General features: G+C 31.9%; 1 protein-coding gene across 1 annotated transcript in view; it reads right to left on the bottom strand.

The window, feature by feature from the left end:
• LOC149539105 (ethylene-responsive transcription factor ERF114-like) overlaps positions 1-16,772 on the bottom strand; it is a 109,639-nt gene extending 92,867 nt beyond the window's left edge. Inside the window, exon 1 of the mRNA XM_089799101.1 lies at positions 16,416-16,772. Coding sequence (XP_089655227.1) covers positions 16,416-16,557 — 142 coding nt within the window. The 5' untranslated portion in view covers positions 16,558-16,772. The remainder of the gene's footprint in view (positions 1-16,415) is intronic.
• Positions 16,773-18,883: the final 2,111 nt, after the last annotated feature.

Genomic DNA, 18,883 nt, shown 5'->3' with positions numbered 1-18,883 from the left:
TTTTCTTTTGTGCTCTCTTTCTCCCTTTTCCTCTCCAAGAGTAGTTAGGTGCGCCCTGATAGTAAGAGGAAGCCAGCCTTCTCCGGAGACTCAACCTCACAGTTCAAGTCCCACAGCTTGGAGGTTGTTTCCATGTTTCACTAGGTTGTCCTCGTGCATAGGCCTTTGACAAGGGTGCAAACCTAAGTGACAACAATATCCTAGGATCTTATCATAGAAGATCATAAGTTATCAGTGACTAAGAGCTTAATTGATTTAGCTGCAAAACTACAACTATAGAATCAAATTTTAGCAGTAGCAAGAATCACATGGATTCATGCAGTAACCATAATTGCTAGAGTTCACAAGGAATTCATCGAAACATATTTATTACTTCAACTCTTTCAACCCCAATAGTAGTGACATAAAGTGTTCACAAACAAGGGGGAAATGTATACAAGGGAGAAAAGTATATATGGAAGAGACAATGTATTGAACAAGAAAAAGGGGATATACATGCATAGTATAAAGGTTGCAATGAATTTATTCATTAGTCATTAGTCATAAGACTTAAGGGAAGAGCTCATTTTATCATTTTTTATTGATGTGACAAGGTGATTTAAATATGGCAAAGTGTTTTTTTCCAATAATGTCAAAGGGGGGATTGTTGGTATCTCTAACCATTGTTGTCTATTAGTATCAAACCACTTAGTCATTTACAAGGCAAAGTTAGATAGTCATCACTACAACTGAGCTACTCTACATAGGTCAAGATATGTACATAAGATAGTATGTATTGAGAAATTTCTATAGAAGCCAAGTAAATGTATGGTCACAGAGTAATTTTCTATATGTATCGATCTCATCAACAACCGAGCAAGTTATCAGTGATCAAGTAAATTCCAAGTATACAAGCACTAAGTGATATTGTATGTGCCAAGCACAATATATTTTAAGCATCAAAAGTTAACAAAAGCCGAGCAACAACATTGTTGAGCATCAGGAATGGAACAAAGTTTTAGGTAAAATGATTATCAGGCTAACTTGGAAAGTTTATTTAAGTTTTAATGGGGTTGTTACAGAATATTTACATGACATGGATCACATGTCCCTATGTGTATATTTGATGATCAAGATCAAGAGGAAAAACCTAGAACCATCTAGAAAACTCTTTATGGAAATCTTTAAATTGTGATGATCTTAACCTAGATCATATACATGACAAAGGAGAAGAAAGAGAGGAGTATATGTGCAAACATGAAGCATTATATTGTGAAGGATCAAGAAGATGAGAAGTTATTCGAGGGTTCTATTATCATCTAATAGAGAAAGTGATGTATTCATAAGTAGTGTATGTGAAAGGGAAAGGCAAGTGTTATTAGATCAAAGGAGAGGATCAATTAGTAAATAGAAGACTCAAAATCAGTGTGCAAAGAAAATCGAGATTCTAGTGTTGAATCAGTTTAAACATACCTGAATCAAGGTAAATCACATAATAGAGTGGTCTTGGCATATCGTTGTAAATCTCCTTACAAATTCCTTAATTTGGTGTGAGTGTCAAAACCTACTAGTTTATCAAGTCTTTAACAGTGCAGATCCCTTATAAGGTAGATCATATTTTATAGTCAAACATTGTAACCTTAACTAGTTAACTTTATTACTACAGGAGGGAGGATTTGTGGGTGTCATTCCCACCCAAAGTTTACCTTCACCTTGGAGGGTCTTTTGGTAACAAATATTGTGCTATGTGTTATTACTTTCATGCATTTGATTGAACTGATTTACATGTTACAACAAGTTTATATTTATAGTGTTGCATGCAGAAGTTATTGATAGATGTGGATGAGTCTGTGAAAAGCATATTTTGTTATAGATTCTAGTTCACACCCAACCCCCTCAGTATTTTGTTTACATGCACGCGCGCGCGCGCGCGCGCGCGCGTGTGTGTGTGTGTGTGTGTGTGTGTGTGTGTGTGTGTGTGTGCGCGCGCGCGCTGACCTATGTATTAACATTTGGTAGCTTCACTTAGATAAATTCAATAGACTAAACTTGAGTTTTGTGTGTGTGTGTGTGTGTGTGTGTGTGTGTGTGTGTGTGTGTGTGGTTAAATAATAAATTGTTATATTAATTATTTGATTAACAAATTGATACGTCTTTTGAAGGGACATATCGATTTATGAAATATTTTATACTTGAGAAAGCTGCATTTTGGAAAATATCTACCAATTATATGGAAATACTTAGTACATTTATAATGAAAATAAACATGGTATCAAATCAATGTTGCTGCAAATGTAGAAGATGATTAAAACCACGATAGAAAGATTCATTCAAAAAATAGAGAACTATTAAATATCATTTCAAATCAATGATACGTACAAATATGAATTTGGAATGTAGAAAAGTTTTGAAACAGAGGACGACACTCCCATTGGCTCGAGCCCATTGAACAAAATGAAGAGGAATAAAACTGCAAACAAGAGAGACTTAATCTGCGTGGGCAGTACATACAAGGGAGTCAAATTAGCGGAAAATATATTGAAGAAGGAATCAAACTGAGGCACAAAAGGACGAATAAGTCCATGTGACTTTAATTACCATGTCTTAAAGGTAGAGAACATCATGGGACAAGAAATGAAGAGCGTTGATAAGCAAGGGAATGTCCACGTTATCAAATAATTGGTGGGTAGAGTATTATTTGATCTAACAGGAACATTAACGCCAATGCCATCGCGCAAGAAACGAGCGAACCAAGAGTAACAATGAGGAGCACCCCGTAAATCGCAATCATGATTTGGATGTTAAATGAGGCATGGATATAATGAAAGATAACTACTATTTACCTCACATAACATGCTCAATCAGAGGACCCACATCATCAAATCAGGAAAGTAGAATATTAAGTGTACTAGTGTAGAACGATAGGGGTGGTATTATTTAGAAATCTCATATATCGATCCATGGGATATAAATTAATTTAAAGACATCGTGATCAGTAATTAATAATAATAATAATAATACGTTCTATTATTTTATTATAACCAATTAAGGGTAGAGCCATTGAAACGTACATCCTTGAAAAGTAAGGTACTTCATTAGCAAATGATTGAATTCCTTTATGGGCTATTTTATATGTTTGAATTATTAGTTTATATGGGCTATTTATATATAAATAAATATGATAAAATGGGCAATTTCTATTATTATTATTATCTGATTATTATTGGAAGAATTTAATGATACATAGGAGGGGCTTGTATAAATCCAATCTAGTGGACTTGTCCCAAACTGATAAATTTTCTTTTGTGTAAAATTTCCAATTATTTTATAGGAAATCTCTAATATTTTTATTTGAGAGTTATTTTCTTGAGCTTTTCTAAGGATTCTATTGCAAGAGAAGGGAGGTTTATCTAGACTTAGACGGATTTTGACACTTCTTCAAAGACAACTTTGGATAACGAGCTTTGATGATTTACATTTAGAGGGATTCTGATAGATGGTGTGTGTGATTGTATGGCCTTACCCCCTATGTACATCATGAAGTGACAACTTCAAAATGACTATCAATTGTATTTGTAGAAGTTTATGAAAGGTCATGGTCTTATAATAACTTAACACACACACAGTCTCAATGCAGATCATGATAGATTATGGTTGATGTTTAAATATGGTAAGCATTATGAGAATGTGTGTGCACATACCTTATAAACATTTTGAGTACATGGTGAATATTGTCCAAATTGATTTTTAGGAGGCTATTAGACAAAGTACTTGGTGAATATCATATGAAATGACATTCAAGATGACATTACTCAAAGTACTTGGTGAATATCTTACGACTCAACATTCAGGAGGTCATTTCTCAAAGAGTACATGGTGAATGTCTTATGAGATGACATTCAAAAGGGAATTATTCCTAATATCATCACTCAAAGCATTTGGTGAATATCACTAGTTAATATTTAGGATGCCAATACTAAATATCTTTTGATTGAAGATATTCTTATATTACATTGAGGTAATATATAGTCATGTGTTTATCATCCTGAGCTAAGAGGGAGTGTTGACATTTGGTAGCTTCAATTTGATAAACTCAAAAAACTAAACTCAAATTATATACATGTGTGTGTGTGTGTGTGTGTGTCAATCAATGCGTGCATGCGCACGCGCACGCATATATATATATATATATATATATATATATATATATATATATATATATATATACTTATGTATGTATGTATGTATGTGTATATATATATATATATATATATATGTATATAAGTATATATATATATATATGTATATGTATATATGTATATATATATATATATGTATATGTATGTATGTATATATATACATACATATACATATATACATACATACATATAGAAATATGTATAGATATATGTGTATATATATATATGTGTGTGTGTGTGTGTGTGTGTGTGTGTATACATATAGATAGATATAGATATATACACACATATACATATACATAAATAAACACACACACACACAACTGGGCAGTGGCCTTTTGATCCATACTCTGATGATAATTCTTGACTCTGATTGAATAATTTCTATTAGATGCAAGATATGTAGTCAAGAATCATAGTGGTTATTTTTATGGGGGTCATTGGAAATTTACTAAGCACTACCATATAGTAGGTATATGTTTTCCAAAATGCATCTTTATCTCTTCTAGTATTACTCTTGAAGGAATATGTCACTTCAAAGGACATATCCATTTGTAAATTAGATAATTAATATAATAATGTATTACTTAATCTCTCTCTCTCTCTCTCTCTCTCTCTCTCACACACACACACAGACACACACACACACACACACACACATAGATACATACATACATACATACATGCATATGGAAGATCATTACAAATTTACTAAGAACTCCCATATAATTGGTATATTTTTTCCAAAATGTAGCTCTACCTCTTATAGCATTAACCATGAAGGAATATGTCCCTTCAAAAGACATATTGATTTGTCAATTAGATATGTACAAATCATATTAGAATATTTGTACAAACATTGAGATATGTTAGAAAATTATTTTCTCCTTTTACTCACATTTTCTCCAAAGAAAGAAGCAATTTTATACTATAGAAAAATTAGGTTTTGAAGAGACCTGAAACCTTTCAACAAAAATATATGATAAATTTTTCAATAAACACAAACTAAAAGTTAGAAGGAAATTAAATCCTTTAAAAAATTCTCCCCTTAATATTATCATAGAAAAAAAAAAGTACAAAGCCAACAGAAGTACAACACTAAATCACTAAATAGATAATAATATGAAATAAAAAGAGAAAACGAAGCAACTTCCTTTATTTATTTGGACACCTTGTCCTCTTCATTGTTTCTGTCTTTACGTGTTTGCATTCCAAGAGCAATTTCTTGCTTTCCTCTCTATGTTTTCACAAGTCCTTTCTCTTTGGCCAAGGACACGTAGACCCTTCTCCTACTCCATCAAGATGATCTATTTATTTTGATTCACCTTGTGAAGTCTTTTTACCAATCTTTTTTTGGAATCGTTGTATTAAAAATTTTAGTTATAGTTTCGATTAATAAACTATCGCACATTTCCCCCAGTTATGTAGTTATGAAACTGTCTTTAAATTCGTTACCACTATTGATGCTTGTAAAGCCTATTTAAATGGACAATATTTCATTAAATAAAATCATTGCATTTCATCAATTATATTGAATATACTACTTTTTCACCTTAATGACTCTCATACGGTATCATATCCTCAACCGAAGTTTGTCTGTGTAAGGTGTAGATGTTTGAAACAAAGAATCTATCTCTATGCCAGCGGTGATTATTCTTGGGCATTAATAAGATTACAACATATTTGATGCTTTAGAAGGAAGCGTTAACCAAAATAACAGTTTATAATAGGAACAGATCTTAACTAGCACAGAGTATAACATTCATTTGACTCTCCTCAAGAACTTGTGGATGAAATAGCCATTTGAATAATATATTTTCTTTGGCTTAATATGGGCAATAAATGACTATTTGTAGGCCATTATGGTAGCATAATAAGTTCATTTGTTTTTTTTTTTTTTTTAATCATCAATCATTAGTAGACAGAAACTACGTACATTGAGGTCTATGATAAGAATAGAAGAAAATCCTTGGTGAGATACTACTATGCATAGAAGCAGTAATGTTGCTAAAATATTTTGAATGGTGACATTGCATTTTTGCTTAAGAAAATGTAGAGCCAAGAGGATCACTTGAAATTTTATTTTATCTAGTTCAATAGGATAGTAAGATCAGGTTTTTTAAGCTCGCTGAGCTTGTCCTTTTTGCAAGCTATCAATGGTGTTGAAAGTAAATCATCATCTGGAAAGAAGCCGTCTTTAACCTGAAATTTGTATTCATGTTTCTTGTTCAAACACACATAATATGTATGGATGAACATTTATGATTCTCCTTTCATGGATGATTTTGGCAGGAATTATTTTGGGTAATTACATAATAGCAACATGGTTCTCTTGTCAAAGTTGGTCATTTATAGATTAGCACATATTAGTAGCAATTGGATCTCATTGGTTGAAATCTATATTTCCATGGTTATATATCTGTCAAATACTTCTTATACTTTGAGATATCATTGTATTTAAACATCATTAATCTCCATTCAACATTTTTCAGCATTATCTATTAGCTATTATTCCATCTTATATCAAGGTCTTCAAAACTTTGTGTTTTAAAGAAGAGAACACTTTATAAGAGGCTAGAGGCAATGGAGGTAAGAGGAATTTCATCATCTCAAGATAGGTCTAACTCAAAGATGATTATTACATAATATTTAAGACTCCTAACTTCCTCCTACATCTTAGGGAGCATGTACTCATTATCCTTTAAAATTTTCTCTAGTTCATTTTTTGTCTATCTTAAGCCTTCAAAAGATAATTTCTCCTCCAACGTCCTAAACTTTGACCCCACTCTAATACTAATTTTAGTACTAACTCTAATAGTCTCATCTTTAGTATATCATATTAACATATTGTTTAGCACTTTGAATTTTCCTCCCATATCCTTTTATTTGATTTTAATCTCCTTAAATTTTTAACACCATACTCATTTGAAAAGATTAAATAAACACAATTAAGCCATGGTCATCCCCACAACAACTCAATAATCTTCATGGCCTTAATTTAAGTTATTAGAGTTAGGTCTTAATTCAAATAAAGAATTGTCTTTTACTCCCTGTAGGTTCCTTCCTTAGGTAAAAAAAATCATGTTAACAATAAGGGATATGGGAACATAGATTTCAACTAGAAGGTCCTTACTATTTACTTCTACCAATTTTTGTTTTCCTGTTCTAGATGTAAACTTAACCACTAGACTAAAAGTAGTAGGGGTAGAAATAACAAGATCCTTTTTATGTTGGGTTTTCACACCAAATATTTCTCCTAAATTCCTTCGAAGAATTTATTTCTCTTGATTTAATTTTGGGATTTCTTCTAATTTAAAAAGAGGGGATATATTCTTATTTGGTGGACTCTAAATTATTCCCTCTATTCTTCTGACGCATCTTCAGCATAGAGTGAAGATTTTTATGTACGTGTGAGTATGTCTTGACATATTTCTCACCATAATGAATATCCTCCTTCTCCTTAGTTTCATGACCCATCTCTCCCTTACTACCATCATAATATTTTGACATTATGAATGGATTTAAGGGATACAAAAGAGCTTTATAGTGGTCAAAAATTCAAACCAACACACCCTTGTGAAGAATGACTTTTTCACATGGTTTTTCTATGCTCTATAAACATAAAACTAAGGAAATACCTAAAGTGAAAATAGAAAAAAACCCTCAAACTTAAAATAAAATAATTCAACATAATGAAGTGATCTAAAATTGCTCTTGTCAAATTATCATCAAGATTTTTATAATCCACTATAACCTTGATTGCCTAGTTTATACTAGCTCAATCTTGGAATAGTCAAAGTGCCTAGTTTCTTCTTTCAGCATTCTCCAATTTTAGTGCTCTTACTTTATTTTAGAAACCTTTAGATTGAAATGTCTAAATATCTCTAGTACTGATATAAAAAGAACTTTTCATTCACAAGCTAATTACTATCACATTCTCATCAATCAATGCCATCCTTATAAATAATGCAATGTTACCATATTTCCTCTATGATTTTTGACGTCGAGTTGTGAAATTACTCCAAGTAAGATATAAGAACACCATCCTTCAAAATATTCCATAAATTCTAATTAGTCTTGATATTTTAAAAATCAATAGGATCAAATATTCATAGACCCCCTTTCATATCTACACATGAGCTTTAAGTCATCCCCAATGCATTGATAGATGAGTGTAAGAAACACTTTAAATTTAGGGGGAAAAACACCTAGAACCTATGTAGCCATTCATTAATATTATGTTTTTGAGAATTGTACACATGATTCATAACATTGGAAATTTTGATAATTGTAGTGAGTTTTGAATGTGAGTTATTTTTTGCCAGATTATTTTTGAGTTGAAATTTTCAGTGAATTATGAATTAAATCATAAATAATATATGTCATTACAGAGAGATACTTTAAGGTAGAGAAAATTTCAAAGTGGATATCGATGGAAGAGATTCTTAGTTTGAGTTTTCAAGTTCATGAATCTAAAGAATGTTAGAGAATTAGAGAATATTAAAAAGTTAAATAATGAAATTTTCTATTGATTCATAGGCATTCATTATAAAAATTGTCAGTTTTTGTATTTTAGATTTGTGATTTTGAATATTAAATTGGTTAAAGAGATAAGGAAGGTGTGTTACGGATTTAAAATATTTTTTATATTATAGATCTATTACTAATTAGTATCAACATTTTAAAAGTTTCTAATATTTTGAATATTGCTTACACCATCAAGATCAAATCTCTAAGGATTTCAATTATTTGAGAAAATAAAATGTTCTCTCTATAAGAGAATTTAGTATGGCATTAGATATACAAAGAAAAAGATAATACATTTGATATTGGAGGAAACAAAAGAAAGATGATTTTATCAAGCCAAGTTTTCTACTCTCTTGATACTAATTTAATATATGGGAAGCACCCTACTTCCTTCCTTGAGAAAATAGAGGACTTAGCATATTATTGTCTCTAAAGAAAAGAGGGTGATGCAACATACACATATAAATTCAAATCAATTAATTACATTAGAAGAACTGAAAAAAACAAATATTTAATTTTTTATTTTTTTAATTTAATTTGAATTCCCCAAAACTACCTTCTATAACCATCAAATAGTCTAGGCTATGAAATTTTAAACTCTCATAAATTACATGTTTTGATCCCTTTTTTTGTGAGCATGAATAAGCCAAGCTACTTGAAGGGTATTATAGAAAAAATCATATCTAGAATTTCGACTTGGAGAGTAAGATGATTATCATTGTTAGGTAGATTTTTTCCTAGTAAAAAATATGTTGTCTTCTATTTCAAATTACTTTATTTATGTTCTCAAAGCCCCTTCAGCTACTATTTAATAATTTTATAAGCTTTTTTGAGAGTTTATTTGGAGAAGAGAAATGAATCCCTTTAAGATGTGTCAATGTCAAAGAACTTGAGTGGGGTTGGTGTTTAAGACAAGTAGCAAGAAATAGGGCATCTAGAGGGGAAACTCATTCAAAAAAAGTATGTTAACCCTTTTTCATGGTGGTGCCAAATAATGCAATCTGAATGCCTTGAATTAGCCGATTCTATGAGAATCATTACAATATCTGATCCCCTCTTAGGCTTTGCAATTTGGGATTTTATGATGTTCTTTAGAGACCTAATCATAAAATATGTTACTCGGGAAGTTAATAATGGAGATAAGGTAAAGTTATGGGAGGACTTGTGGAAGAGTTTCCCTCCATTGATCCAATGTGACAACCTTAAAGAGTCGGCACAAATCATCAATGACTATAGAGGGGTGTACCTTGTGAACTATATTACTATAGTCAATGTTACTTTGGGGGAGGCAACTTGGAAGGAAGCTTCATGCCTACCACTTTTTCAAAATACAAAGGAGCTTTGGGTAGAAATTTTTTAAGAAATTAATAATTCATTTGAGACCCTTCTAATAATGGACAATATAATAATAAGTTGGGATACACTGCTTTCTAGCAAATGAGTGCAAGATCAATAAAGTAAAGCAAATTTTCCTTTTGTTGGAATTGTGTTGTGCTTCCTAAAGAAGGCTTCTTTTTTTGGCTAGCACTTAAGAAAATGAATTTAACCAATGAACGTCTTCACAAATTAAATATTTCTCAACCTTCCAATTGTATTCTTTATCAAGATTATGGTGAAACTATTGATCATCTCCTTCTCCAATGTACTTTTTCTCAGGCATGTTGGTTATATATCACTTGTAAACTTAACTTGCAAATGCCTTTTACTAATACTCTTTGGGATATGTTTTAGTTCTAGCTTGTCAACATTCAGTCCTCTTTCTCTCTATGTCAATGCAAATGCATTTGAATATCCATCATCTAGGCTATTTGGTGGGAGAAGAATAAACATATTTTCAAGAAATCCTCATCATTTGTGGAGGTCATCTTGGAGGGTATTGAGATTGCTATTTTAGAATTGATGAATATTTATTCTAGAAACATCAAGTTTTCCTATACCTCCTCACATTTGGATAACTTAGTTACAATGAATTGGAGATCTATTTCTCTCCCTCCCTTTTGTGCATCCTTAGTCTCTTTTAGGGACCATATTATTTCTTGTAAGGACACCTTTTGACAACCACCAAGCATTGTATACATGAAAGTTAACTTTGATGGAGTTTCTTGAGAATTTGCATATCTCAAGTATTGAAGTTGTTGTGAGAGATCATTGGGGTAATGTGATTGTCTTCATGTTGGCTTCTGTACCAGTAGGCACAAATAATATGGTAGACGCACAGGCTCTTCTTTTAGGTTTTTCCCTTGCCAAGTGAATTGTATTGAAGGAGATTCAAACCTCATTAATTCATCTTGTATTCATCATTCCACAATAAAATCAAAGATAGGAAAGGTCCTTAAGAAACCATGGCATATTATGGATTTTTTTTGGGATGCATCATCTCACACACTCTCTATGAGGGTAATAAGGTTGCAAATATACTTGCTAGCATAGGCTGTGATAAGGTTGAAATAGATTCTCTAGTGGATCACCTTCGTATCCTAGACTTTCTGAGGCTTTAGGATCAGGTGAATCAAGATAAAGTCAAGTAACCATGAGAAAGGGATTGTTAATGTTGTTTATTTTCAGTTATCCATGCTGACTAGGCTGAGTAATTGCCAAAGTATCAATAGGTTCTCATATACGGATATTGGCCTAGTTGGTGATTCTACAATCTTTGGAAGCTTCGACTTTGTGAATAAACAATATAAAGGGTACATATTGGTTAGGTTTGTTTGCAAATAAGAATTTGATGTTTCTCTTAATCGGGTGCGTTTTCCATCTCCTAGACCGCATGTTAATGTGCGACCTTATTTACATCATTGCAGGGGTATGATTATTAAACATTTTGGGAATCATTTAAAGATTGATTTAGTACTTGAGAAGTGGCTTGATGTCACCTTTGCTTAAGCTAATTTTATTCCCTCATATAGCTCATACTGGTCTTAGTGTTTACATTTTGCCATCTGTTAATTTCTCGTGAGTGTACTGGGCCTCGCATGTATAATCAGTTATTTCTTTATCAATGTTTTTGTGATAATCATGTTTTATTGAGGAGAAATATTTTACATATATAATCTGGTGTACGAAACACATGTAAGGATACGATGCTTTATGTTCTATATTAGAATGCTCCTAAGGCAATTCCATGCTGCTAGTTTTGAAGTTTTTGGATTTTTTGCTCGGCTAGGTTGGTGCTATCTCGCAAAATGGTATACAGCCCAAGGAACTTCAGGGTGTTCATTTCCACCAGTCCTTGGAAATACCATTTCGATGGATCTCTCAGATGATCAACCTTGAGCAGTCTTTACTTCTCAGATTGCTTCAAATTTCCTGTTAAAATATTGTTGATTGCCTTCAAATATTGGATAAGGCAGTTGATATTTTTGGGAAAACATATAGGGAGGGTCTCGTATCCGAGGAGATTCTTATCCATTGTCCACAAAAGTATGAATTTGGTTCTGGTTTGGCAACGACTGGTGGGATATTTTCCAGTGAAATTGAAGGAGAACAAGGATTTTGTACCCATAGTGGAGAGTATTGGGGCTTCATTGCGTCTTAGTCACATTTCCCCATTTTGGAGTGTGGATTACAGGGTCGGGGGTGCCGTCAAGTCGAGAGTCATCAGCCATTTCGGAACATGGGCATATGGTTACAAATCAAATTTTGCTGGAAACCTGGTTTCCAAAGGGAAATCCGTTTCAGAGCAATTCAATTTGCCTCGTTTTTTTGGGAATCGGCAGCTCAAGCGATACCTCAAGTTGCAGAAGCTTGAACAGATATGGCGGATCATTGTTCATCTCAAGACCTCTCACATGAACAACACAGAGATCATCTGGAAACTATCACTGATTTTCTTAGTGCCCTTTCACTGAACGATCCTACAGCTTCTGATACACACAATCCGCTCCCTTTTGGTGAAATCAAGGAGGTTTCTAACGTGGAAGAATAAGTGGTCGTTTGGAGCTATCACTTTTTTGTTTTCTCAAACATGAGTGGGTGGTGGAATGCGAAATTTAATGGGGAATTTTGATTTTGATAGGGCTAGTAATGAACTTTGGACTTGACATGGATACTGGGGAGTTTTGCCTTTGATATGGATAATGGAGCTTTTTATGGGTCAGATTCCGTATCCAACTTCTTGCTCGGGTGATGTTTATCAAGTTCGAAGTGGGTTTTGAAGATCTTGAGTAGGTTTTCCCAAATTGGGTGTGCGATTATAGAGCTTTGTTGCATTATTCGAGCGTTGTTCACCTTTGATTATAAGCAGTTTTATGGGCTCAATGGTTTAGTCATTGAGATCTTTCATTTGTCAATCTCGTGGTTTATTTGTATGTAGGTAAAGATTAGTGTGTTTCTTCTGTGTTCTTCCCTAAACGAATCATTGAACTGATTTTATTATAAATAATATAATATACATGACTTGCCATGTTAATTTTTTTTTAAAATCTAAATTTAGAAATTTTCAAAGAAAATTATAGAAAATTTTAATTTTTCCTAAAGATGATCTAAACTATGATAAAATAAATAGACAAATAATCTCCAAAATTGAAAACATGTATCGAAGTTATTATAAAAAACTATTTTTCTAAAATTCCTAATGAAAATAGTAATAGTAGGTCTAAATGAAATTTATTGCTCTAATTTTTTTTGTCAAAATAGCCATGAACAAGTTAACCTATGTCAATAGTCCAAATGACTACTCCTAATGAATCCACCTATGAAATTTCAATGAAAATGAATCTTCGTGTAAAAAATTATGAGACTTAGAATTACTTACATCAATAATAATTTACATATGAGAACAACCCTACTTGTTTCCTCAAAAAAGTAGAGGATTCAAAATAATTCCATCAATAAGGAAAAGAGGACTGCTAACATATTCATGTCCCTAAAGAAAAAATTACGATTGGAATCATGCTGGTGCTGTCAAAACAATATGTGCTCCCCTTAAGATTTGTGATAAGGAACTAACCCCTTGATATGGGTCCTAGAATTTTACTAATTACATTAGAAATATTAAGGTCAATATTTTGGTGTAACAAAAACCACACTTGTAATAGGTGGAATTAGAGTTTGGTCATAGGTTCAATTCCCCTAAAGTAATACTAAGAGGGATTTTTTTGGATAAATGGCTAGAGCTCCTCTTGGCACTCATGACAAGGAAAAAACCACCTTGTATCAATTCTATAAGTTTTTTGGTTGTATAAGATATTAACAAGTCAACCTCTTGGTACAATTAAGGCCACACTTATAATAGATTGTCTCTACAAGGAACAGGAAGGGCCAAATTTGATTGATGATTGTTCGAGTACTTGAGGAGTCATTTGTCATACTCATAGGAGATATCAAAAATAGAGGAAATTTTATCTCATGTGCTAAAATTTGTTAGTGTTTATTTGTAACAAAGGAGGGATTATTTCTAAAAAGCTTAGGGGTGAATTAGACACACTTAAAGGAGATGCAAAATTTTATAGCTAAGTTTTATCATATCTAGCACTAGACAAGGCATTGGACACACTTAGAAGAGATGTGAAATGTTTGATGAAATGTGTCCCATTATGTATGGGAAAAGAGAACACTTTTACATTCTCTAATATCATACAAAAGCACTTCATCATACTCTTTAGAAGATTTGGTCAAAAACACTTCATTGTATTCTTCAAAAGATTTGGTTTCAAAATCCTTGTAATATTCTACTCTTCCTTGGAGTAACATATTAGAGGGGTAAATGGTATGGGTTTACATTTTATTTTGTAGGTCTATAGTTGAAATTCACAATTACTAAGTCATGTTGTTAGCTGTTAGAAGTTGTATAACTTTAGTAGGAAATTAAACATGATAAAATAATGGATTTATACAACCAATTTTAATCATGGTAAATATCATCTTTTGAAATTGTTGAATACTAGATTTCCTACTCTATAATCATCATTTATTTTTTCTATATTATGGTTAGACTTCCTTTATATTATGGGACAAGAAAATAGAAAGTAGCAACTAAACACACAAGTGGTTTAATCTTTACTTATTTCCATTATATGGATGTATATGCAATAGACTATGGTTATTATTATATTTATGTAGATGACTACTAAATCAATAATCAATATTATTTATCATAGTTTAAGTTTGAAGTCCATTTAGTTTTTATTATATATCATATTATTATTGTGAATGATGCATTAACTAGAGCATCACCATTATTATATGACTAGTTCACATCAATATTTATTTTCAGTTGTTCTTGTTTCTTAGTAATTTGTATGATTACAAAGTTCACATGTTGTAGCAATTGTATGGGGATTATCCCCTATCTATTTGAGTATCATTGTTGAAATATTATTTAATTTATGCAAAGAATAAAAGGGTTTTGTAAATTGTAATAATAACATTAGTCATAAACTAGATAATTTCATTATTAAGAGTAATAGTCACCTTTCTAAGATATCCTTTATCATCTACCTTAATATGCACTTTATATTAAACTAGAATAGGAAAAACAATTGCTAGTACGTGTCCAAGGTAACTAATTTTAATAAGAAATTATAAATATTCAATTTTGAGATGAATAGATACTATGTCTAAGTCTGATGTGCATAGAGGTACAAGATATTATAATGTCTTTATCAAACATATATTAAATATCTCAAAACCTTTATGTTATGGTCCATTTTTTATTATAAAATAGTTAAAATTAATACATTCATGTTTGAGCTACTGAATTCTTTATGATGCATGGTCATTCAAGCAAAAAAATATGTTATTCCAAAGATAATGTGGGACAACATCTCTATTACATAATGTTTTGTAGAAATATATGCAGTCAAAGCTATTTAAAATAATAATAATAATCTATAAGAATTTTGTGATTATTGATATTGATTAATATATTGATTAGTAATAGTAATAATAATTAAAAAATAAAAATAATAAACTAAAATTGTCAATTGTGGGAGAGTTATGTACCACTTTTAGAAAGCAAAGCTACTACTTTTTAGTTCTATTAAGAAGGAGAATTAATAGTTCAACGATTTCATGGGAAGACTGTTAAACAAGTACTGAAGGATATCAGAAACTAAGATTTTGATGACAATTCAACGATTTCTCTTAAAATTCCACTTCCATAGCCATGTAATTCATGGGGAAGACCTTCAAACAATCACTCAAAGACATGCGATAGTTAGATTGGATGTTCACATGCTTAGGGAGAAGGTACAACGATAAAATGAAAAGATAACTGTGGTTGAACACATGAGTAAGCATAAGAATAACTAATTGCTACACACCCTCTTTTGTAGTTCATTGCCTTTAATCTATTTAAGTTTTCTACACTACCACCACTACAAATTCGTCTTCCTAGACCATGCGGTTTTCCATGATAAAACACAAGCGTTTTCAGTTCATGTTTTACCGGTTTAAGGACTATATGATTCTATTGACACAACATTCCAACCTCTTACTCAAACTCCATTTATTTGAATAGATTGAAAATCTAACTTTATAGTTTGCTAATTTCTATAGAATAAAATATGATATGATAGACACCTCTTTTGTAGTGTGCAAAGCTGAATTGAAGAACACCACAGTTCTCTCAAGCAATTTATTTACCAGCATACTATTTTTTATGTTATTCATTTGAGGAAACAATCTCTACTTTTCATGACTTCGACTAAAGCTATAAATAACAAAAGACCATATTTATACGATCGAGAATAAAACTAAGATATGAACCTGGAGTAGTCCTGTCAGAAAAGGGCTGTTGAGCGATGTCTGTTTCGGCGTAGATGGGCGTTGTGAATATTTCCGTCATGTGCTGCTGATCATCTCTCTGTCTCTTCTGTGTACTTCGCAATACATTCGAATTGCACTCCATCGGATGAACAGAAATTATTACCAAGCCGCCCTTAAATCCCAAGACAAGAAAACTAGAGGAAGAGACTGGGGTATTATTATTACTTGTATGAAGACTCGTTCAAAATAACACTTAATTCTATCAATTTCACTGTGTGGCCACTTTACAGTTATCTTATCATTCAGCTCAAATTGCAAGCGTAATTTGGGAAAAAATCAAATAAAAAAGAGGTGTAGAAATATCTTCCCATACCAAAGCTTTGTGGAAGTTTTCAATCTGGACTTGGTGAGAGAGAGTTATGTCGACTGACCCCACCGAGACGACTTGAAGACTTTTGGGAACAAAGTCTGTGGATTCAAGAATTATGTTGGAACAGTTGAAATTTTCATTCAACATTAATGCCCATTTTCCACGCCCCTGTAGAACAGGAAGTCGATTGATGTGGATGTCCATTTATGTTGGCCAGTTCGACAGTTGGCGATATTTCTTACATAAGATTAGGTTACGACTCTAAAAACTTAACATAAACTATTAAATATATACAAGTTTGGTTTGGTCAGCTGGTTTGCTACAAAGCTAGTTTGTCCTCATCCAATCTCATTCTACGGTTCGTCCGGATTTAAAGATATTTCATCGCGTGATGTAACAGCCAATTTAAATAGTCTCTCAAAAGGCGTGTAGTTTTGTCAAATTTTGACAAATACAGATTTAAAGCAATCAAACAGATGGGTGACTAAATAACAGTGGTAAGGATAGAGAACGTACCAGGACCTTATCCTTTGCTTTTGTGATTACATTTTTTATTTTTTTATTAATATATTTGTTTTCATGATTTAAATGCGGTTTTAATCCTGAACTTACTTTTTGACACGTTAAATTTTTTGTTTTGGTATGGAAAAAGAGGGTTAAAATTTATGAGGAACAAGACACATTTCATAAAGTTTTATGGGGTAATACTGGGTCTTAATATTAAATTATAGTTGTAGTTCACTTTTAGGATGGCAAAATGAATTTGATAAGACATATTTGTGGTAATCCCAGGTCATAGGTGTCGTTTACTTATAAGGTATAAATTTAGAATTTTATTAATATATGTTATTGATGGAAAAGTATTATTTTTAGATTATAATATTTTTGTCATGACGTTTAAATGATTTAGAGTAGTTAAAGTTATAACATATGAATTAAGATAAACTTTTAATCTTCATCATAATTAAATATTTATAATATTAATTATTATTTTTTTTTTCAAAATTGATTTATCATTATTATTCATGAATTATCGATGATAGGTAGGCTTGTGGTGTGTATGTTAATCAAACATGTGTCCAACTATCATTATTTGTAAGGCAGTAAGAGATGTAATAATGAGGAATTGTGTGGAAGTCTCCTCATGACAAATGAGTACCTTTCAATGGTGGAAATGCTTGGTTGAGGTTTACCAATGGTAGAATATATATTTGTTGTTATTCATGATAAATTGACTTCTCAATAGATTTCAATTTAAAATTATAAAAGAACATGCAAGTTGGTGGTCACATGATCTCGTATACCTTGGATATTTTAATATTTTCTATTAGATCATTCTTGTGTTAGATATATTCCAATTTTTAACAAATTTCCTCTATTACAATTGTGAGAGCTAGAAATTCCACCTTCAAATCCCATAAAAAAAGTTATTTTTTTTGTGTATCCCCCATTGAAGTCCCATTTTATATATTTTTAGTTAGACTAATTTGTTTACTATTTTTCAAACTTACATCAACAGTGTTTATCATTTTTTATTTTTTTGGCAAAAGTTGAGGAGCCACTATATATATAAAATAAAAAATTGGTTCAAGAGCTCAACTGGGAAAGAACCAGAAAGAAAATCTAGCATCCTCACAATATTTACAATTGACTAACATCTATATTTACAATCTTACTATATCAGTGAACAACACTAACACCATCAAAATTTGAAATTTGTTGAATTTTACAATGTCATCACACAGCAGGCATGTAGGACAACACTCAAAATCAGTCAACACAAGGTTTTCAACAATTTGTAAAACATGCTTGAAGTGTGGAAAATAATCCAAGAAGATAGGAAGAAACTGCTATGCTATCTTTCTTCCATATCCTCGCTTGAAGTGCCCAAGGCAAGGGTGGATGTCATGTTAGGATTTACTGAGAAGCCCCATCCAAAATTTGGACATGATAAGGGAGTAGCATCCCAACCTGAGCTTGAACCCTCCATAGCAACATCTAAGGTACCAGTAGAAATACCAGTAGAAGATGGCGCACCCCAAACACTTTGTTTGGTGACATCTGAGTGAGGAAGCTGAGTAGTTTCATCTAAGACATG

Source organism: Cupressus sempervirens, chromosome 9 (assembly GCF_028749045.1).
Source record: "Cupressus sempervirens isolate cs-2001-9-10 chromosome 9, ASM2874904v1, whole genome shotgun sequence".
In the NCBI taxonomy this organism is placed as follows: domain Eukaryota; kingdom Viridiplantae; phylum Streptophyta; class Pinopsida; order Cupressales; family Cupressaceae; genus Cupressus; species Cupressus sempervirens.
Note: the sequence above shows the minus strand (reverse complement) of the source record. Positions and strands in the feature narration are given on the sequence as shown.